Source organism: Anabrus simplex, chromosome 1 (genome assembly GCF_040414725.1).
Source record: "Anabrus simplex isolate iqAnaSimp1 chromosome 1, ASM4041472v1, whole genome shotgun sequence".
Taxonomy (NCBI): Eukaryota; Metazoa; Arthropoda; class Insecta; order Orthoptera; family Tettigoniidae; genus Anabrus; species Anabrus simplex.
The window spans coordinates 1,621,345,739-1,621,370,444 of NC_090265.1; the positions used below are offsets into that span (position 1 = coordinate 1,621,345,739).

Here is a 24,706-nt window from a genome sequence, read left to right on the forward strand (position 1 = left end):
ATTTATTTATTTATTTATTTATTTATTTATTTATTTATTTATTTATTTATTTATTTATTTATTTATTTATTTTATTTTTTTATTTATTTTTTTATTTATTTATTTATTTATCAAGGTAAAGTTACCCTACTCTCAGATGAAATATATTTGACACTTGCCACTGGAAACAATAGAAGCCCCAGTGACTTTGAAAAACAGAAAAATCTATGGTGATCTTCAAGCATGCTTATCAGAATACTGTTCAAATCAGTCACTAACACCTTTTAATCCTACATGGTCTTTCACAAACTTTGAAGTGCTTGATATCCTTGATCTCCTTTTTCTGTTTGAAAGAAAGTAATTATTTCAACCATATTATACATAAAACACATTCTTTGTTGAAAATATTTTGTGTATGGGTTATGTTCATGAATTGCTACCAATTTTGTGATAATCTGAGAACTTATATGGCACAGTTCAGAAATTTTAATGAATGGATTTGTATTCTTTGTGCAGAGTATAATATTTTAACACCTTTGCATATATCATTAATACCGGTACCAAAATATCAGACCACTAACTGTTGGTGTGTACTTAAATTTATGAGAGTATGTATTGGTTTTTATACAGCTGTCATGTGTTTTCCTCAGGTATTCCTGGTGTTAGTGTACCATACCTCTCAAGCAACTCACAACGAGGGCCATGCCTGGATCATGATCATGAACTTCTTAGGCCGATTGTTTTGTCAACCTGGATGCCTGAGAAAGTTGGTGGTGTACCAGGAAGAAGTTTGGTATTTGCAGAAACCCAAGTAAGTAATTTTTCCTTAATCATCACACTCCTAGACACTGCAGAACAATGGTGAATATGCAAGAGAAAAGCAACTACTTTTACAACTAGTTTCATTTATTGTTCTTATCATGATTTATGATTGGATATGTTTAAGGCTGAGAATTTTCTGTGTGAGAACTACACAGTCACATAATTGACTTTGGAGATGAATTGAGAGGGCACAACGTCTGTATGCATCACCATTGTTAATACATAGAAGTGGCTTCCAAATGCAGGGACCAAGTGTTCTCCAGGATAAGAGATTACTTCTCTTTCGAATACCAACAGCCTCCAAGGAGGATAGAGGAATGGGTAGAAAATAGGGCACCCCATTTCCCTTGAGGTAAGAAATTGCCTCTGAAGGCAGAAGAACCAAAAGTATGGTCAGTGGCATTAGGGTGCAGAAGGCAGGAACCCACTGCATTAAAGACCCTTGTGGTATTCATAATAAGTTCACATGGCTGTCCATTATGAAAGTGAAACTGAATTCCAAAGTGATTCCCCCAATCAAATCTCTGGGGAGGGAGAAGATATATTGAACACCAAAGCATCAGCTCAGAGAAAATTTAAACTATCAATGAGAAAAGTAATGTCAGGACAATGTATCAAATAGGAAAAATTCATAATCTCTTACAAGAAATGTGAAGAATGAATGTAGAAATCACAGGCATTATGGAGATGAAATGGCTGAGATATCAGTTCTCAATTAATAGTTACACATGCTTTAGTTCTGGGTATCAAGAGGATAGGCATGTGTCTGGAGTGAGATTGTTATTAACCATAGAATTGCCAGAAGAATGCATAATTTGGTACCAGTACAGTTAATGAGAGACTAATGTTAGAAATTGAAGTAGTGCCTGACAATCTGATTTTGATACAGGTGATGGCAAGATTGGCTACTGTGATTATAGGCTGCTTCTCCAGACAGAATATGAGTATTCCAAAATTCTTATCACATGAGGAGAGTGAATGACAACAAATGGACCGAGCCAGTTAGCTATGTGAGATTAGAATTGCATAAATGTGAGCATGAATTCGGGAAATGGTGGTTCGAATCCCCACCGTTGGCAGCCCTGAAGATGGTATTCCACCGTTTCCCATTTTCACACCAGGCAAATGCTAGGGCTGTACCTCAATTAATGCCTGGACACTACCTTCCCAATCCTAGCCCTTTTCCATCCTTGCATTGCCGAAATCCCTTGGTCCGATGTTAAACCATTACTAAAGGGAAAAAAAAATAAAAGGCAAATAGAAAGCAGCTAAAAGACATTGAAATGACTAAAAGATAAATAACCGGCTGAGTTGGCCATAGGGTTAGGAGCGCACAGCTGTGAGCTTGCAGCCAGGAGATAGTGAGTTCGAACCCCACTGTCGGCAGCCTTGAAGATGGTTTTCCATGGTTTCCCATTTTCACACGAGGCAAATGCTGGGGCTAACCCTTAATTAAGGCCATGGCCGCTTCCTTCTGATTCCTAAGCCTGTCCTATCCCATTGTTGCCATAAGACCTCTCTGTGTCAGTGCGACGTAAAGAAAAAAAAAAAAAACAAGATCAGAATGATATTTCTCATGTCTTTAACTTTGTTTTTGAAGAACTTTAAAGGAATGAAACTACTAAATAACAGTCTTATTTTGCCTGTATTTCTCTGAAACTATGAAGAAGGGAAGGTTTTACCATTCTGCATAAGGTCACTGTTACTCCAAAACCTTATAACTCCAAAAAATGTAGTTTTTGAGAAGGAAGATAATGTTCTTAAAACTTCAATTTTTGGTGGAAAAAATTGGAATTGTTACAGAACATGATAAAATACCCTTGAAACACTTCTAGAATTGTTATTATGTTATTTAATTTCCTTAATAGCAAATGGACAGACCCCAACTTGGTATGTTTGATCATGGCTCAGTCCAGATCAAAATGGCAATGCTTATATGGCAACTGGCTGCACACATGTGGGAGATTATCATAGACAGGATGGTAATCTCATGGAATAACAAACTTCAGTTTCTATAGGAGAATGAATTTATGTATGGATATTGCAGGAATTTCAACATAAAGTGGTTCAACTTCTTTCTTCTGCACTTTGGTGATTCTTGCCATTCATCATTATAGTTTTATTTTGTGCCCTATAATACCAGAAGGTGAATAACACAAGCATCTTATATCCGTAACCATAGGATCACCTATTTTCACACCTGGGCAGATGGATTAGTAGATATTCAGAACACTGATTTCTTGAAATACAAATGATCAAGGTAATGCATTTCATATAGTTTTGGTTTGCAGTAGACACTTCAAAAACCATCTATGTAACCTGCAGGTGAAAAAATGTCATGGTTTTTCAGTTGTCTGTCGATTGCAGAACGCATCGAGTCACACTCGGGTTTGGTGTTCTGCTGGATTGTAATTTGATTTGTCATTTCAAAAGAAAGAGTATTGGCAGTAATGCTATTCCTATTCTGATACATGAAACCATCACTCTAGAGGATCACTTCATTGTCGCTGTTGGATAGTTTATTTTTCTAGGAAATCAACAACAGTTCTGCTGAACTTGTCATCTTCCGTTTCCTGCCAAACATTGCAAAAACTTTCTTTAGGCTGCAGGTCATATATAGTAAAATTATGTACCTTAAATTTACTTTTATAATATAAAGCAGAAGTCTTTAACAAGGGGCATAAAAGCCCTGCTTGTAAATCGATAGTGAATACTCTCGCATTGCTTGTTTTGTCGTTTTTCATTTCAGTCATTCAATCTATCCATCAGTCACCATTGATCTGCATTTAGGGCTGTTGCCCAGGTGACAGATTCCCCATCAGTTGTTTACCTAGTCTTCTCTTAAATTATTTCAAAGAAGAATAGAAATTTATCTAACATCTCCCTTGATAAATTAATCCAATTCATAATTCCTCTTCCCATAAACGAGTATTTGCCCCAATTTATCCACTTAGATTCCAAGTTTTTCATTTTATGAACTTTCATACCTTTTTGTTAGGAAGGAAGCCATACTTTCCAGTGTTGACTCAGTTACATGTAACTTAAAAGCTTTTCAGTCTGTCAAACACACAAGTTAAATATAAATATTACACTATAACATACCTGTAAAAGAAACACATTATTGAACAAGGAATAAAATAAACACAGTTAAACAAAGAATGACAGGTTTTGTTCTTGTATTTTTATTACCTATAGGGTACTATTAAACGAGCAATTATGTATACACATACTAGCTTTCTCGGAAACGGCTCTACAGATTTCGATTAAAATCAAAGACTAGAGATTTCTGGGACTAAAAATGGATCAGTTTTTTCTTTGGAAAAAGTCATTTATCTGGCATGGATTACAGAAACAATACAATGATGGCAATGATATGTACCATTTGGTAAATAGATCAAAGAAAGCGACTGATTGCTATGGTCATTAATGCGTCAACTCCAATCTTATGATTTGGTGCACAATTTAGATGGTTCAAGCCCGAGTTCTTGTGAAAAAATATACCATCAGATTGTTGGCCGGCAGGTTAGGACAGATGGTGGTAAACAAGAATAATAATAATAATAATAATAATGTTATTGTCTTTATGTCCCACTAACTACATTTATGGATTTTGGAGATGCTGAGCTGTTGAATTTAGTCCCACAGGAATTCTTTTATGTGCCAGTAAATCTATCAACGCGAGGCTGACGTATTTGAGCACCTTCAAATACCACTGGACTGAGCCAGAATCGAACCTGCCAAGTTGGGGTCAGAAGTTCAGCACCTTAACTGTCTGAGCCACTCAGACCAGCAGGTGGTATACAATTTCTAAACAAGCACTTCTTGATTTTCAGCAGTTTATATGTGGTTTTTACAGCATGACAACCAGTGACATCTATCTTTTTTTATCAGCAAGTCAGCTAGATATTAGATTTTTCAGAAGATTAACTATCAAACATCAGTTGGCGGCCAAAGCTTGGTCATAGACGTAATATTCACCAGTCTTCTTAAGGTATTCTAGTTGTCAAACTTTAAAGTACTGAGAAACAGATGGCGGTTTTCTAATGTAAACAGTATAAAATTGTCTACCTTGTTTCATTGCAACAGATGGTGGTTTTCTAATGGAAACAAATAAATTAAATCAATTAGTTTTTCATATTTTTTTTTGTTTGTTTGTTTGTGTGTGTGTGTGCGTGCGTGCGTGCGTGCGTGCGTGCGTGTGTGTGTGTTACTGTACTATGCCCAAAGGTAGTTCATGGAAACCAAGTGAGAATTTACTGGTGAATTCTTCTGAAAGTGAAAATATTGCAATTGACCTTCAACATAACCCTATTTCTAATCAAGACACACATTCATTCTTCTTGTTGTTTGATGTTTGTATTGTGCCTGAAGTAAGCTTAATGCAATAGTAATGCTATTATGTAATTTGGATGTATCAGAAAGAACTAGACTAATTGTAACAAGCCTGTGTAATAATGTAATTAAAGAAAAATTTATCACTGGTGAACAATCAACAAAGAAATGCCTATTCCTAGAATCACCCTTGATTTCACAAAAGGTCATCTAGGATGTACCATGCAGCGAGATCAGTTTCCAGTTACACCTGCATTTGCTATTACAGTGCCCAGAACACAGGACCAAACTTTCGAGTTTTTTGGTGTGGACCTAAAAACATCAGTTTTTATGCATGGTATGGTATGCTTGCTGTATGTGGCATTTTCTAGAGTCAAGAGGCCAAGCACCATAATAGCAAATGCAGGTGTAACTGGAAATTGATGTCGCTGCGTGGTACATCCTAGATGACCTTTTGTAGAATCAAGGGTGATTCTAGAAATAGGCATTTCTTTGTTGCTACCACAGGAAAATCCACATCATTCTCGCAATATAGCATGGAAAGAGGTGTTAGATTAAGATGTTTAACATTTATTAACATAATTTTATTATTAAGGTTGTGCTCCTTTATGTAAACTAATAAATAGTTATGATATTTTTTGTTCAAAATTTATAATAAATAAGTTATTTATAGATTACTGTATTTTTATGATCCTTTATTACTGTTCATCAAGTAGGCTGTGCGACTCGTTGGCTGAATGGTCAGCGTACTGGCCTTCGGTTCAGAGGGTCCCGGGTTCGATTCCCGGCCGGGCCGGGGATTTTAACCTTCATTGGTTAATTCCAATGGCCCAGGGACTGGGTGTTTGTGCTGTCGCCAACATCCCTGCAACTCACACACCACACATAACACTATCCTCCACCACAATAACACGCAGTTACCTACTCATGGCAGATGCCGCCCACCCTCATCGGAGAGTCTGCCTTACAAGGCTGCACTCGGCTGGGTGTTTGTGCTGTCCCCAACATCCCTGCAACTCACACACCACACATAACACTATCCTCCACCACAATAACACGCAGTTACCTACTCATGGCAGATGCCGCCCACCCTCATCGGAGGGTCTGCCTTACAAGGCTGCACTCGGCTAGAAATAGCCACATGAAATTATTATTATTATCAAGTAGGCTATGAGTATAATTAAAGTTCACAATGATTCCGAGCCTCACGCAGTCAGCAAGGTACTTTATATTTAAATTGTGTTTTCGACAGTCTGAGAAGCTTTTTAAATTACACTTTCCTACTTTTCAAAACTCCACTCAAGCTTATTCATCTATGAATGTCATTCCAAGCAATCTCTCCACTGACAGTCAAAACACTCCATTTTTTTTTACACTGCTCTTTTGTTACAAATCACCCATGCAAGTGTTGTATATTTCCTTTCAATACTCAGTTTACAGACATCTTCTGAGACATTACCAACTTTATGTGCACAGTATAGATTGCATTGATCTTTTTTGGATAAAAAGAGTCCAATATTCTGTGAACTGAATTTTAGGAAGAACAATGGCCATAATGCTGGCATGTTTCTATTGCTAGAATAGTATCCTTTTACTCCCTGTAAAGATGAAATGCTTTGTTAGCACATCTTTGCAGAGGTAGATCGACATCAGTGTGATTAATGCTTGGGTAACTTTCAGAAACAAAATAACTGACTTAAGTTTACCATAATTTCTTTTTTTTTTTTGGTCTTGCTAATGTACTTGGAACTTCGACTGCTGCGTTGTTCTACAGATGTTTTGTTTTTCACAGTCAGCAACTGTTCATTTACCTATATCAGGTAGGTTAAGAAATTATATCTTACACACTCTGCTTGATTCCCTTCAAATCTAGGAAGTAATGAAACCTGGAGTCTTGCCTAAATTCTTCACTGTCTCCATGCTTTCTTTTGATAGGCTCACATTCAACCATACAACGTATGAAACTTCATTATTCCCTTCTAGAATGTAAATTCCAAAATGTATTAAACACTAATTTTCTGTCCTCTTCTGAGAACATTTTATAATGTAAGACTTTCTGCATATCGTGGTTTGCCCCACATGACAGTTTCAGACATTTATCTTTATGGTCCTTGTCATACACCCATTTTCCCACATTATTTTTGCATGTAGTTGTATAATTATTGCCCAGCAGTCATTTTAAAACATTTCCCACTTTGATTCATGTTGTTTATCAGTTTTTCCCTTTCTTGTTCCTCTTCTTTGGATAAATGTTATTGTATGGATTTAAATTTTGCACACATGCATTCCTGTTAATTGCATTTTGTTGTCGCTTTTCAATAATATCATGCCCATTAGCACCATCACTACCATTATTAATATTGTGTACATTGCCCCACTATCAACATCATTACTGTAAGAACCATCAATAACAGTATGGACTGAGTCAGTTGTTTCTTCATCAATATCAGGAAGTGTCAACTGATTATCACTCTAGGTACTGCTAGATGGACCACCTGTAGTTGGAGATATAATTGTAGAAAATGTCACCAGATTACCCTGTTTATCTCCATACTTTCCTTCCATGGAGTTTACTTGTTGATTTACATCTACAGACATAAGAAGCTAACTGACTAACTCAACAGCAACACTAGCTACTACTGTTCAAGTCAAACCTGCTTTTACCTACGTATATATCTGGTGCTGATCTTTGGGATTCAGCCAGAATATGAGTGTTATAGTTTTGCCTTTCAGAAACTTTATGTAGGCACCAGTCGAAACGGACAATAGAAACATGGGCTGTCACATGCACTGCAGGCCAGTCGGCTCCCCAGCCTGATAGTCATCCCTTCCAGGAACTACCAAAGGGGCTTCAAGAGGGCTGGCAGTCACATTACCATTTGACATTATAATCCATCTACATCCTGAAATGCTGGAACACAAGCTAAATTAAAAATTCAAGATACATGAACATTTACATGGAATAGCAAAGATGAACAAGAAGAACATTCTTCATAAAATGGTCATATAGTGCTAGGAGTGGGAAGGAAGTGGCCATGGCCTTAATTAAGGTACAGTCCCAGCATTTGCCTGGAGCCATTTTACTCTAATCTGTAATCAGTTAGAGTTCTTATAATACTATAACTTTGTTGTTGATCCACCTTTGCTTGCTCTACAGAAAGCTCATTGGGAAGTATATGAAGAAGTTCACTGCATCACGGAAGATGGTTCAAATAAACATGTGAATATTGTTGTAATCAACAGAAAGGAGAAGAAACGTCTTCTGTTGTATCATACAATATGCTTTGAGAGGAACACACAGCTGGCATAGCTGGTGGATGAGGAGAAGAAAGATGCTTGCCTCTCATGTGACCTGGCTAATGACCTTGATGTTAGGCCCCTTTAAACAACAAACAAGCTCTCATGTGACCCTCACTAAAGTGAGAGCTATAGAACAATTGGATACGCACTGGAAGTAAAAGGCCTTCTATTTGGATCCACAGGAACCTCCTTTGAGGTCACAAGCTCCTTTCTCAAGAAGCTGGGATTCACACTCAAGGATCTACAAAACACATATATATCCCTTATGGTTATCAAGGATTCTTTATCCATTATATCTACACATAGTTTGTAATGATTTTTATGTTTTATTTAGTATTGTACTGTATCATTGTAGTAGAACTTCATTTTCTCTTCCGATGTGTTTTGTCTTCCAGATCCATCTGCTCATCCACAAGTATGGTCAGATGTGTCTATGTGAGAAATATATAAATATATGTATGTTTTAACTGGTAACTATGTTGTTAAAATTATGATGATCTTTATTGTACAATTTAATGCATAATGCTTTCCATACAATTTGTATTTTGAAGTTTTAAAATTTAAATTTTGTTATTTTTACTGTTTGCTTTATGTTGCACCAACACAGATAGGTCTTATGGCGACGTTGGGATAGGAAAGGGCTAGGAGTGGGAAGGAAGTGGCCGTGGCCTTAATTAAGGTACAGTCACAGCATTTGCCTGGTGTAAACATGGGGAAACCTTAGAAAACCATCTTCAGGACTGCTGACAGCAGGGTTTGAACTCACTATCTCCTGAATGCAAGCTCATAGCTGAGTGCTCCGAACTGCATATCCAACTGTTGATAAACTTAACGATAATAGGTTAATATGGTTGTTTGATCCTGTATTCACTTGTCTGAATCTATTATAGAACTGTTTAAAATAGTTTTACTTGAGTCCGCCATGTCAATACACCTTATAATGATAGAAAACTATTTATTTTATCATACATGTTTCGGGAAAATCATCCATTCCCTTCATCAGTGATATGTCTGACTCGTTGGCTGAATGGTCAGCATACTGGCCTTCGGTTCAGAGGGTCCCGGGTTCAATTCCCAGCAGAGTCGGTGATTTTAATATTAATTGGTTAATTCTGATGGCTCAGGGACTAGGTGTGTGTGGTGTATTCAACATTAGAAATCATCCTAGGTAGGGCCCTCATCTTCACAGACACCTATATAAATTCTTCTTTTTGTTCCAGGAACAAAAAGAAGAAAAACTTGAAGATCTTAATTTCTCATTCTCATTGTGTCCTAATTCACCACATCAATAGGTAGTCTCATTCAGTTCAACAATTTTTTTTGTAATAATCATTTTCATAATATTTCATTATTTTTTTTTATTCATTGATATGGTGAATTAGGACACAATACTTCTTTAAATTGTAAAAAACAAAAGATAGTGTTATATTGGTTTATTCTTTGAGCTGACATCACTGATGAAGGGAATGGATGATTTTCTTGAAACATGTATGATAAAATAAATAGTTGTCTATCATTATAAGGTGTATTGACAAGGTGGACTCAAGTAAAACTATTTTAAATAGTTCTGTAATAGATTTTGCATGGTCAACTCGCTCAATATTATTCATTAATTAAGTAAATTTAAAATTAATGTAAAAAAATAGGAGACCATTGTTCTGCAATACACCATATTCTACCTTCACACCAAATATCTCTAACTCCTCTAAATTTTATTCTATGCAAGTAGCATTATATTGTTTGGTGCATGAAAAATTGATTTAGATTTCTTGTCTTCCAGAGTACAATTTAAATCAATGATTACCCTTCATATATGAAGTTTGTATATAACAATGTATATTTATCAATTTAATTAAAATAAAGCCTTTCTGTTTATACAGATTCTTCAGGAGAGCATTCGTATTCCAGGATCAGCTTTACATCTGATGTATCAAAGTAGCCAAGCTCCAGGGTATCTATCAAGAGTTTTAATGAGACTGACACATGCCACCATACCTCCAACACTCACACATGTTCATGTGAGGGTAGAAATTGAAGGTTCAGTCCACATTCGTACTTATGAAGCAGATCCACATCTTACTCATACTTTTGCTTGGAATAAACGCAATGTGTACAAACAAAAGGTAGGTTTATTATTAGTTCTTCCAATTAAAACTAAGCTGCCTAACTATTTAGAATATATCACCAACAAAATGTTTAACTGTGTTTGATCAAGTAAACTTATTCAGATAAGAAATAGAAAGTAAAGAGTACCTCATAGTATGTCGATGTGGAATTCTGCCCTCAGTACATCATGTTATATATACTGGTCATTCGTCGAAAGCTGCAACAACAATAGTTTAATTCTTTCATGCCAGGGCTTAAGAGTAGTTAGACTACAGGAGAACTGTTATTATTGATCCAACCATCCGTGCAAAAGAGACTTATCCCCGGTGAAGGAAATTGACCAGGAAAAGAAGAACATTTATGAACCATGCATCCCATATCTGAGTGAGAGATGTAACATTCGCCCAGAAAACTGGTCCATGATGGGTCTGCTACTTAGAAGCAGAGGCAGTGTACCTAAGCATATGTGGAAAATCTTGAAAAAGCTTGAAATCCATTACATGACTGGAAAAATTATAGTGGACATTTTAAAAGATTCGGTGACAATTTTAAATTATCACTTTGTCGTCGGCCGCTACTCATTTCCGAGAATATGTTTTTCTCTTGCAATTCTTCTTTAAAGTCTGTTGGCTCTGTGGAGATGTTGCTGATGACTGATCAAGCCAATCTTCGCAAGAAACATGCGGCCACACAGGTCACATCTAAAGATGGATGGAGGATGTAGTTGGTCTTGACACAGTTTCTGCTTTTCATGAGTTTCAATTTCTTGTCTGCAACATGCCTGCTCAAACAGTGAGACACCTTCTGCAATAGCTTTGCACCAAAAGCACAGTTTTGTGCAGTTGTTGCCTAGGTGTTAGCATTTATGTTGATGCTATTCATAGTCTTCTTAAGCTGGTCTTTATAACATTTCAAAGGAGCAACTTGAGGCCTTTTGTTGTGACCAATCTCACCATAGATAAGTTGTTTAGGCAGTCTGCTGTTCATATGCTGGATGTGACCAACCCATCTAAGCCAATGAATGATGATGAAGGCTTCTATGCTGTTCATATGCACCTTGCCAAGAACTGCCACATTGCTTAATGTAGTCATCCCATTTGATGTTCATGATAGATCTAAGTTTCTGCTGATGGAAGTGCTCCAGTTTCTTTATGTTAAGACGATAATGTGTTCAGATTTCACATCCATATAGTAATGTTGTTATGACTAGAGCTCAGTACACCATTAGTTTGGTATATATTTTGAGATCTTTATTCAAGAAAACTTGATGGGAGAGGCAGCCATAAGCTGCATGGGTAGAGTGTATTCTATTTTCCACATCCTTTTCTGAGTTGTAGCGTGTAGTTAGAATACTACCGAGATAGGTGAATTGGTCTACTGTTCAAGAGGTGTTCCTGCTATGGTGACATTTAGCTCAGGGACAGTACCACCTGGTACTGACTGTGCAATTACAGTACTTTAGTCTTATGGATGTTGATGGTCAGACCAAATCATTCATAAGCTTCCTTAAAACAGTTGATGGATGTTTGAAGCTCCTCAGTTATACGGGCTAGTGCTGCATTGTCATCAGCATATTGAAGCTACATTATCCGAGTTTTATGAGTCGTTCTCTGGGGACGGAGCCTGGTTTGGTTGAACAGTCCGCCATCATACCGAAACTTAATTTTTACACCGACATGGTCGATAGTAGAAGTCTCGTGAAGTATGGCTGCTATGTACAGGGCAAAAAGGGTAGGAGCAAGCACACAGCCTTGCTTGAGCCCATTTGTGAGGGGAAATTCTTCTGTTAGCTCATTCAGGTGAAGAGCCTGGATTAAGCCTGCAAAATGATCAGGGCAGCCAAAGCACCATAATACTATCCACGTAGCTTCTCATCACTTATACTACTCCTAAATGTTTCCTTTCTGTACAACAATTTTAATATTTTTGGTTATCATTGCCTAAATTGTAAAAATTCAGGATCCTTATAGTCATTCATGGTTTGTGGACTGATGTCTTTTGAAAAATATATATAAATGGAGTCAGTATTAATTGTAGAAGTTTTGAAATGAATAACACATCAGCGTATTTCAGAAAATGAATTTATTTTCATTTTTTAATAATAATTTGCTTCTGCTAACTGTTAAAAATAAATAAATGACTTGTACTTTGAGTATCCAATATAACACGACTTATTCTGGTACTTTGATATGAATTTTCAAGTTAATTGACATAATATATAATGCACAAATCCTGCCAATATTTTAGAGTTCAGTGGAGATGACGTTAGCATAAGAGTTATTTCCTCTGTGGTGGTTCCTATCATTAAATGACAATCTTCTGTCAATGTGACATAAGTGATGTTGATGTTTGATAAGGATGGCTGTCAAGAATGTGGAGCATCATTCAGGCTTTCTTCACTGTCTTTAAGTATTTTGTGCCACTTAGGAATAAATGTTCAGGCTGAAAATTTACACCTGCATCATTTGCAGGGTGTCAGTTGTTGATTTGTTCAGAAGAACACAAGATCTGATTGATGCACACTGTTATAACTAGGGCCCAGATTCTTAGGTTTTAACCTGGGTTTTTTTTCCTTGCACCTTAATAAGAAATTTTCAATATAATTTTGTGTTTTATGCCCCTAATATTCTATTGTGGGAATCTTATTCAATCTAAAAAGGGCTAAATGGAACTTAATGATCTAAAAAGGACTAAAATGGCACTTTTCATAGTCTGTTAATTAAATCCTATTTTTGTTTCTTGAATTATGTTGGTTTTTGCACAGATTGTATATGTTACATGAAAGCTGTGGAAATATAAACCTTCAGATTATTAGATCGTGTTGAGTACATCTAGTACATATTGAAGAGATGTTAAGTGTAGAACAAAAATGGCCAACCAGACACTGCTGGGATCCACTGTTCACAATCTTCTTGGGGACTACTGATAGAATACAAAGGAATGAAATGGAAAAGGTTACGAAAAGTCACAAAAAGAAGGGTTGATCAGATAAGAGAAATCACTAACTTACCATGGAGAACTACTGTACGGAATGGCATCAGCTTATGAGAAAAGCAACAAAGTCTGAATATGAAAAGTCTCCGAAAATGTTTATCCTCTTGACTATGAAATCTCTCTCAGGGAATGTCCCCTTTACTGTAGAAACTGGAGGTCTCCGCAAGAAAGCAAGTCCTGTGTCCTGCCCCCTCTCATTGCGGGATGGTAGGATTGTCCTAAAGCAGCCCGCTATTTCAGAGTTGCAGGATGGGACAGGCTGAGCGGGCTAGTGCAGGAAATAGGACAGATCAGATTTAGCGGTTGGCTTGAGTGCAGGACCAATGGAATGTATTAGTAGGACTGACACTATGTTCTGTGTTAACCCTTAAGAAGTGGAATTTAATGTATTAAATCCCATAACAGGCTGCCTTTCGAGTGGAATTTAATATATTGAACAGGCAAAGATAAAGGGTTTCCAGCACATATTCAAAAAGCTTAACAGATGACACTAAATGACACTTTCAGCCCTGACTGAAAGGGGAATCCCCAAATAGAGTGCTGTTATTACCTCTGTGGCTTACTCAAGTAGTGAGAAGTGATCATGTTTAGTTGTGTATGTGTTGCTAGATTTGAGACCAGCTTTTTTGCAATTTATACCTTTACCATATTTACTCGTGTATTAGATCCCCTTTTCTCCCACTTTTACAGCAAAAAAATAAAAGGGGGTCCAATATGTGGTAACCTCAAGTTTTGTGCAGTGAATACATGACTTCTAGGCTATAAAGAGCTGTGTAAACATCTAAACATTCCACACTGTTCTTTAACAAACTTATGAATGTATTTGAATTTACTGGCTATTTTCATCGGAAGGCAGTATTTCTAAATGTAAAAAGTCAATAAATGGTGAACACGACTTTTAGGCTTACATATAAAGTAAATATAATCCGTTTTAGTTACTCATATCACGTAATTCGTTTCATCTCATTAATTCCTCTGATGAGGTTGACGTCAGAGAGGGCATACGGTAAAAAAAAATCGCTACAAAAATTAATTTTACTTCACACTTGACCCCATAGAGAAAAGGGATAAAGGTATCGTATTATCATATTATGCAATATTGAACAAAATAACTCAATGGCCAGTCATTTGTCTCTGTCAGTTGAACAGTAGGCCTACCACACAGTAAACCTGATCACTGCTTTCATTTTAATTATCTTGTACTGCTAACTTCCCTGCTACCGGTGTGTTGTCATTCGAAGTGACATCATCTTCACTGCCATCTAATCAGCCATGCACTGCAATCAAGACTGAGAGCATTCGAGGTCCCGTCTATTGAACCTGTTAAAAATAGTTTCGTTCCAGACTACTATAGAGTCCAAATTGTGTGAAGCTATTCCCAAATGGTTTCAGGAGATGGTCTCTAATATTCCCAGCTGGTGTGCGTACGTGTGTAGCAGAAGCCACTCCTACTGAAAGCATGCTGAACCAACAGCTGATAACTAGCGTATGTTACAAGTTTTATCTCTGAATGTAATAGAGAGTGACTGGAAGCATTTTCTTCATAACCGTGGCTGTTGAAAGCCGGAACCTTATTTTTAAGTATATTTCATGCTTGTTCTCTACATTTATCACATCAGGATTTACCTAAACAGCTGTAAATGAGATAAGAGAGACTGTATTGTTTAGGTTAGGTATGCTATCGCCCAGATAGTGCTAAAAGTTCCACGACTGAAAGAATAAAAATAAATAACAGGAAAATTTGCCGCATTTATGGATATCTACAGGTGTGGCAGCAATGCATTTTACTCTCATCATGTTTAATTTCGTACATTTGTTGTCTCCCATTCTTTATTAATGCATATCCTAGTATATTTTGTTTGGCGTCTCCAAAAATCGTTGAAAGTAAGTCGGGGAAAAAATCAATATTGTTATTATTTGTTATGTACATTGGTGAGTTAAACAACTGTGATTGGATTGTTTTTATTACATTTTAAACCTACTTCTCTCCAAAAAACCTATATTGGCCCAAGTTACGAGATATTAAATGATCACTTTGTTAATGAGCTCGCCTGCCTATATTAATAGGCCTAGAAACAACTATGAATAATTCTTAACTAAAGTAAACTTGTTTCTTCATCTCAAGGTGGTGCAGCTCTTTTTTAGACAGGCCCCCAGTGGACGGGAGTTGCATGTACCATTTTTACTGCAAATCAACCTTCCTGCTATTCATAAATCTCTGGCAATACGGTACCGGGAATTAAACTCACGCTCCCGAGAACGGCAGCTAATTGTGTTAACCATTACGCTGGCGGATATTCGTAACTACAAAACACAAACATATATATAAATCACTGATTCATGTTTGCAATGCGCAGGTCGGATACGAAATTATTCACCTATTTGTGTGACGTCATCAGAGCTGCAATAGGCCTATGCTATGGAGGCAGACATTTCTTAACTACAAAACACAGATGTACCACATGACTTCAACACGTGCTTTCATTGCATGGGTCATATGGACGAAACTGTTCACAGATTTGTGTGATGTTATCAGAGCTGCATAATGCTTGTACCCGCTTCAAAGTTGAATCATTGTTCTTCTCTGACGAATTATGTTGGAAGGGGAGTTCTAGTATGCAAGATTTATTTTTTCATTTTCTTTGTCTCTAAAAGCCAAGGGTGTCTAATATGCGAGGGGGTTTAATACAAGAGCAAATATGGTATTTTGTGATATGGGAAGTAAACGGAAAATCAGTGAAAAGGAGATTATTTTAATTTTGGACTCTACGGATGTAAGTGAAAATTAGTTTTCGTTCGAAGAGTTGGAAGATGGAAACTCAACCGGTGAGTCTTCTGAGTGCAAGAACAACTCAAGAGCCATGCAGAATAATAAAACAGCTGATGAATGAACTGACGTGAGTAATTTAGAATCCGGGACCTTCCGTTACCATTCCACTATATAATGTAAATCAAGAACCAATTTTACCCTCACACATTCTGACATGGCACAGTATTTTGCACTGTTTTTTTCTTCTTCTTCTTTTTTTTTCTTAATGTTCACCTCTGTAGCATAATAAAGTAAACTTGTGTCCTCATCCCGAGGTGGTGCAGCTCTTTTCAGGCACATCCCCAATGGGGGTGAGCTTCATGTACCATTTTAAACACCCAGCCCTCCTGCAATTCTTAAATTTCTGGCAGAACGGGGAATCAAACCCAGGCCACCGAGAATGGCAGCTAATAGTGTTAACTGTTACACTACGCCTCAAGACCAGTGTCCTGGAGCGTGAGATTGTGTCGGGATACAACTGTGGGGGAGGACCAGTACATCGCCCAGGCGGCCTCACCTGATATGCTGAACAGGGGCCTGATTGGGGATGGTAAATTGGAAGGGATAGACAAGGAAGAGGCAGGCATGCCAACTCTCCCGATTTAAGCAGGAGACTGCCAGTTTTTCATCGTTTTTCCTGATCTTCCGATCGCCAGGACCAATCCCCCGATATATGCCTGAGTATGGCTGGCCAATAGTAGTTCTAATAATTACAACCGGATGTGCAGTATGGGGCATGGTGGCCAGTCGTGTGCTCATCTTTGGTCTATAATACAGTCAAATACTCAAAAAGCTTAATAATAGGAAGTGGAAGTTGGACTGCCTTAGGAGAAACCAGCATGGTAAGGTTATTTCATTTAGTGTGCAGGATGTATGAGACAGGAGAAGTCCTATCCGATTTTCGGCAGAATGTTGTTATACCCATTCCCAAGAAAGCCGGTGCTGACAGGTGTGAAAACTACCGCACCATTAGTGTAGTATCTCATGCCTGCAAAATTTTAACATGTATTATTTACAGAAGAATGGAAAAAAAGTTGAAGCTGAGTTGGAAGAAGATCAATTTGGCTTCAGGAGAAATGTAGGAACACGTGAAGCAATCCTGACTTTACGTCTGATCTTAGAGGATCGAATCAAGAAGGACAAGCCCACGTACATGGCATTCATAGATCTAGAAAAGGCATTCGATAATGTTGATTGGAAAAAGCTATTTATGATTCTGAGGATGATAGGGATCAGATACCGAGAACGAAGAATTATCTACAACCTGTATAAAAATCAGTCTGCAGTGATAAGAATCGAGAGCTTTGAAAAAAAAGCAGCAATCCAGAAAGGAGTAAGGCAAGGCTGCAGTTTGTCCCCTCTCCTTTTCAATGTTTACATAGAACAGGCAGTAAAGGAAATCAAAGAGAAATTTGGAAAGGGAATCACAGTCCAAGGAGAGGAAATCAAAACCTTGAGATTTGCCGATGATATTGTTATTCTATCTGAGACTGCAGAAGATCTCGAGAAGTTGCTGAATGGTATGGATGTAGTCTTGGGTAAGGAGTACAAGATGAAAATAAGTCCAAAACAAAAGTAATGGAGTGCAGTCAAACGAAGGCAGGTGATGTAGGAAATATTAGATTAGGAAACGAAGTCTTAAAGGAAGTAGATGAATATTGTTACTTGGGTAGTAAAGTAACTAACGATGGCAGAAGTCAGGAGGACATAAAATGCAGACTAGCACAAGCAAGAAAGAGCTTTCTTAAGAAAAGAAATTTGCTCACTTCAAACATTGATATCGGAATTAGAAAGATGTTTTTGAAGATTTTCGTGTGGAGCGTGGCAATGTATGGAAGTGAAACATGGACGATAACTAGCTCAGAAAGAAAGAGAATAGAAGCTTTTGAAATGTGGTGTTACAGAAGAATGCTGAAGGTGAGATGGATAGATCGAATCACGAATGAAGAGATACTGAATCGAATTGGTGAGAGGAGATCGATTTGGCTAAATTTGACGAGAAGAAGAGATAGAATGATAGGACACATCTTAAGACACCCAGGACTTGTTCAGTTGGTTTTTGAAGGAAGTGTAGGTGGTAAGAACGTAGGTGGTAAGAACGGTAGGGGTAGACCACGGTATGAATATGACAAACAGATTAGAGCAGATGTAGGATGCAATAGTTACGTAGAAATGAAAAGGTTAGCACATGATAGGGTGGCATGGAGGGCTGCATCAAACCAGTCTATGGACTGATGACTCAAACAACAACATGCATACAATTCTACCATGCACTGAAATAATGTAAATGATTAGTCATATTGCTTCCTTGATGAAGTACAGTAAATACTTTTGGGAATATCTCCTTTTGTTTCTTAAAATTTGTGTATGTTGCCATTTCACCTTATTTTCTTGACATGGCATAAACCCAAAAGCCTATATCATGTTTGTGTATGTTCCTTTCAGATGACTAGGAGTCAATTATTTTGCATTGATTTTTAGGGTAATGATTCTTTCTGATTGCACACATACATGCCAGTTGGTTTTAGAAGCCTTATACAGAAAAATATTATTTTTTAGGAATAAATAAATAATGTAATTTCTTGTTTGGCAGGTGTATGGAGTAGCCCAGGCACGTATCTCTGTGGGATACCAGTATTCCAGTTGTCCATCCGTTATATGGGAGACACAGACAGCTATGCTTCAAGGTTTTGATGTGGATATATCAGATGTTGGCGGCTGGAGTTTAGATGTCCATCACCATTACAATTTTCATGAGGGTATGTTTTTTAATTCATAATTATAACAAAAGTTGTGCAGTAGAAATATACTGGTGTGTTTTATCAACTATATTTGGAAGTTATTTAAAATAAGAAAACCCTGCTTGTTCTGAAGTGTTATTTTATATAGAAAATGATTATGATGATCTCAGGTATTATAAGTGGTAAATGAAGAATACAGAGCTGAAATAAAAAGGAGGATCAAAATAAATAGGAAATTTAAATGTAAAAATTGAATAAAAAATTTGTTCAATTTTTCTCTTTAATTTTCTTTTTTGCTAGGGGCTTTACGTCGCACCGACACAGATAGGTCTTATGGCGACGATGGGATAGGAAAGGCCTAGGAGTTGGAAGGAAGTGGCCGTGGCCTTAATTAAGGTACAGCCCCAGCATTTGCCTGGTGTGAAAATGGGAAACCACGGAAAACCATTTTCAGGGCTGCCGATAGTGGGATTCAAATCTACTATCTCCCGGATGCAAGCTCACAGCCGCGCGCCTCTACGCGCACGGCCAACTCGCCCGGTCTCTTTCATTTTTAAAATGGAACTTTGCCCTTTGTACTTGCCCAACAATTGGGCATCACATGTAGGCCTACATATGTACTAAACTTTAACTTATTTAAATAAAATTATCTGAAATGTCCATCATTTGGGCAACCGAGTTCAACAAAATGAATGCATCAAATTTAGATAGATACATTTTCTCTTCTCTCCCAGGGCATGTATATGAAGCTGTGTATGGGTGCATCTACTACGGGCCTTACCTAATCCTCTGAAAACAATTAGATGTGTAGGAACTGCACCAAGATTATCTACCTAAAATAATAACTCCACAATAATTTGGATTAAACTATATACTTCTTCTACTGCTTTTCCCACACCTGTGTTGTACATATGGATTTGGCCACATTTCACTGTCAGAAGCCCTTCCTGACACCAAGCCTATGTGGAAGAATGTAATCATTAATGAATATTTCTTTGGTGATTGGTAGTGTGGTGTGTTATCTGAATATGAAAAAGAGAATGTTTGGACAAGCACACACACCCAGTCTCCAAGATAGAAGCATTAATCAGAAGCGATTAAAATCCCCAGTCCAGCCAGGGATCGAACCTGGAACCCTCTGAACGAAGGCAGTCAGTGCTGGTTATTCAGGCAACATGACATAATCCATGAGGATCCACTTCATCAGGCTCTAGTAACAAATATATATATATAAACAAACAACCCTTCAAAATAAACCATCAAAAGACTGAAAAGCTTTCTCCTAACATATTAACCTATAAACACAAATCTAAAGCTGAAATAAATATATGTGAAATCAGGCAATGTGACTTACCATTGGTAGTAATCATATAAGCAACAGCAAACAATGATAACAGCAACACACTTTGTACAATGTACACAATTTTCAGATATTGTTCCACCAATACATGGTATCCTGATACATATCACCTGTGTTATATTGTGCCTTTCTAGCTACTTACTAATTTTAACACTAGTATAATTATACACATATTTCTTTCAAAATACTCATCTATGCCTTAAAAGCAGGCTGTAGACTGCAGCAGTTAAATAACACAAGCCAATAGACAGTAGCCAATAAATACTGGACCTTGGACAGCCCATGTACACTGTACAACAGACAACAAATAATAGATGTTGGAGTGCATCAAACACTGTAAGACCTACAACTTCCCCCTCCAACTTGCCATGACATACACAGAATGGGAAATTGCTGTCCAATTTGAAAAGGAAGATTTCCTGTGCTTAGGGGTGGCTACTCTCTAACAAAGTTCTGGAAAGACACGCCTTGAAATCATAGTTTGGGTCCATAGCAGAGAAACTGATGCAATTCTCGTGACTGATTCCTTAGTCACAAATGTGACTCATACAAGTATCTTGTGTTTTTATTTTTATTTTCTGTATATAGCTCTGTTTTCTCAAATACTGTATACATATAAACAATATATATTATTGACAACTTCCCAGCTTCTTCATTTATCACATGAAATAATTTTATATGGAATAAGTTTAATAATAAGTATAATGCAGGGATGTGATATATTTGCTATCATAAAAATATCCCATAACCAATAATCCCATAAAAATACTAACTAATGAGTGATTACAGTAGAAGAAATTGGTTCTTTCCAATAATGTGACATGAATTTCTTTAATTCCACCAATAATTTTTTCTCTCCATACTGCAACTTGTCCTGGTATAGTAACACCTCTCACAGAGCATTTTGTCTGTCATGTATACATAGATACATACATCTTCATTATAGACTATTATGCCTTTCAGCATTCAGTCTACAAGCCTCTGTTAATGTACTAACTGCTGCCGCAATCCTTTATTTGTAGTTCTGTGGCCTCATTCAGTTCTATACCTCTTATCTTCAAATCGCTAGAAACTGAGTCTAACCATCATTGTCTTAGTCTCCCTACTTCTCTTACCCTCCATAACAGAGTCCATTATTCTCCTAGGTAACCTATCCTCCTCCATTCACCTCACACAAGCCTGCCAGCGAAACCAGTTTATGCGTACAGCTTCATCCATCAATTCCATTCCCAACTTATCCTTTATATTATTTTGAGTGCCCTCCTTTCATTGTTCCTACCTGTTTGTACCAGCAATTATTCTCGCTACTTTCATGTCTGTTATTTCTAACTTATGAATAAGATATCCTAACTCTACCCAGCTTTCACTCCCATAAAGCAAAGTTGGTCTGAAAACAGACTGATGTAATGATAGTTTTGTCCAGGAGCTGACTTCCTTCTTACAGAATACTGTTGATTGCCAATTGCGAGCTCACTGCTTTAGCTTTACTCTACCTTAATTCAATCTCACTTACTATACTACCATTCTGGGATAACACACATCCTTGTTTGGTTTAACCTTTCAAGTGGTACATTTCTTTTGAGTAGCTCCTAACACAGTGGCACATTTTCCATAAGATACCGGGAAATAACATATAGTGAGATACTCTTGTGAAGCATAATATTTTTATCAGGTTCAAAATGTTCAGAATATTAATTAAGCTGTTAAAAAATGATCATAGTACGAAGGGCAAGATGTCTGGCTCGCTGAGGAAAGCAATGGGAAGTTAGGCTGGGATACTTTCAATTGGCCAGGTATATTCATCAGGTTTAAAAAAAAAGTCTCACTATCAAGCTATTAAAATGATTACGGTGCCAAGGGCAAGGAAAAAGAATCTGTCTCAGGGAGGAAAGCAACAGGAAACAAGTTTTGATCCAAATGGTTCATTTTTCAGAGTGTCATCAAACTGGGTGTCTTTTCCTATATACACCAAGAAATTCAAGAAATGATGTGATACCGAATCTTGAGCGCTTAGATGATATGAAAACTTTCCACTACAAACACCCCTTCCACAACATAAGAGACACATCGCTTTTGGTTGTGTACACACTTCGTAATCGGCTATTCAATTGGTTCAGATTAGTTTTCAGTTTATAAAGTTTCTTCAGACCACACGTGGCTTCATCGTATGCTTCGTTATTGACAAAGTGTGAGAATTTGAGAAGGTGATCTTCTTTCAGAGAACAGCTCCAAAAATATTGGGGTCTCTAATATTTGTCTATGAGAAAAGTAAATCTTGTTGTCAGGTAACTGATGAATGCCTTGCAAAAGAAAGAATGCAAGTAAAGTCATAATTTCATCTTTATTCGTGTCAGTTCACGGATTCACTCTCGAATATAGTTTCAAGGTCAGTGTGCTTTCTAAATACTGTTGAGCATATTAGTTCCGCTAATTCAGGAGTGATAGACAATTGAAAATATTATTGTGGATTATTTACGTCTTCAATTTGTACCTTTAGTCCCGGATGCGCCGTAAATGTAAATCTCGGTCATTCAGATCCTACCTTCGTCCATACACCGAGCTGAATATCACCGCTAGTGCTACTGTCATGTTCACTTCAGTCGTTTTCACCATTGCGGTCACTATCTCCTGACATTTCAACATTAGTTTCACTATCAGATGACACATCACTCTCTGAATTGTCACAGTGTAACAAATCAAACGGTTCTTCTTCTCACAGATGTTTCAGAGCTCTGCTTGCACCTGCCATGATGCACTATCTACCATTCTCAGCAGCCTGGCAGCTGGTACCGGCCGGTACTGGCAGGCTGCCAGCCGGGCGCGGAACAAAAGCATTTCACCCGGTCACGTGGTTTTAGGAGAGTGATGCTGTAGGCAAAGCTTGAAACTAACATACTCACACAAAGTAAAGCGATCTCGGATCTTACGACAGAACAAGTTGTCATACCCATCACTGAAAGACATTTACAATGCGATGATGGAATATTCTGTCATGGCCACTTTGGAAGCCAGGCGGCTATGACGATTTATTCCATCATTACCGCTTGAAAGGTTAAGTCACTTCTTCATGAAGTATTCCTTATGTTTAGTAAAGCTATCTATTAGATTATCTTTTCATTCTTCCAAACTTTCTACTCTGATAGACGATTGCATAATCATCAGCATACTGGAACATTTGGCAGGGCACATTAGCAAGATCTGGAGCATGCAAATCAAAGAGGACTGGGACAAGAAGAAATCTCTGCAGCAGACCATTATTAGGCATACACCATCTACTCCTTTTCTCTCTTTAATGTGCCTTAAAGTGACAATTGCTGTGCATGTTTCTGAGGAGACTGGCCAAGGTCTTGCACAACACTGCTTTCAAAATTTTCAGCAGAAGCCCCCATGCTATACTGAACTGTACATTGTTTACAAATCTACAAAAACAGCATCTATTTTCAGTTTTTCTGGTAAGCTACATTGATGTACATTACCAAGGAAAGCACCTGTTCACAGCAACTTCCGTGAGGTCTATAGCTAGAGCTAGAATCATTCTCTTGCAGTGCTAAGTAAGATTACTTTTCAGTAGTTATATCTTTTCCTGGTTTCTTCATCATTTTGAATTTGGAAGCTTTCCTGGGTATAAAAGATTTCATTAAAGAGTCCATATTGATCACTGATTTCCAAACCAACAACTATAACAATCCGTTTTAGCTCCTGACCAATTAATGCATCATACCACAAGTAGAAATTTCTTTCTGTAATTCATAATATTCCAAAGACGTTTGGTGCACTCCACATTTTAATCAAAATCATAGAGTTCTATCTTCTTTTGCACATTATCAGTGACTATCTGGAGTTTGGATTGATTGTCCTTATCTGCATTTTTGCACTGCCTTTCATTAATACCTGCAACCTTAGACTTTTCACAGTTTTGGTGCCCTTTCATCAGTTTTTCTTTACAGAGTATTAAAATTGATGGTTATGAATTTCATGTTTTTGGTCCGTATTGAACAATATATAAGTAATAATAATAATAACTTAAATGTTTCCACCTTTTCAATACAATATATTCACAAATTTACAAAATTATACGGTACTAGTTTCGACCCATCTAGGGGTCATCATCAGCCGTATTGGAGCAAAGATCATTTGTGGCGAAATCCTAAGACAATATTATTTTAAAGAATAACAAGTGAAATGAGATGTTATGGTAATAGTTAATAATACAAGGAATATACATAATAAGAGGTTTTTAACAAAGAATAAAGTATAAATGGG

At 37.2% G+C, this 24,706-nt stretch overlaps 1 protein-coding gene across 1 annotated transcript in view; it reads left to right on the plus strand.

The window, feature by feature from the left end:
- The window catches only part of Ten-a (tenascin accessory), a 596,228-nt gene that overhangs the window by 333,660 nt on the left and 237,862 nt on the right, over nucleotides 1-24,706 (plus strand). The window contains exons 12-14 of the mRNA XM_068225631.1: nucleotides 630-790; nucleotides 10,314-10,556; nucleotides 18,936-19,101. Of these exons, the coding sequence (XP_068081732.1) occupies nucleotides 630-790; nucleotides 10,314-10,556; nucleotides 18,936-19,101 (570 nt within the window). The remainder of the gene's footprint in view (nucleotides 1-629; nucleotides 791-10,313; nucleotides 10,557-18,935; nucleotides 19,102-24,706) is intronic.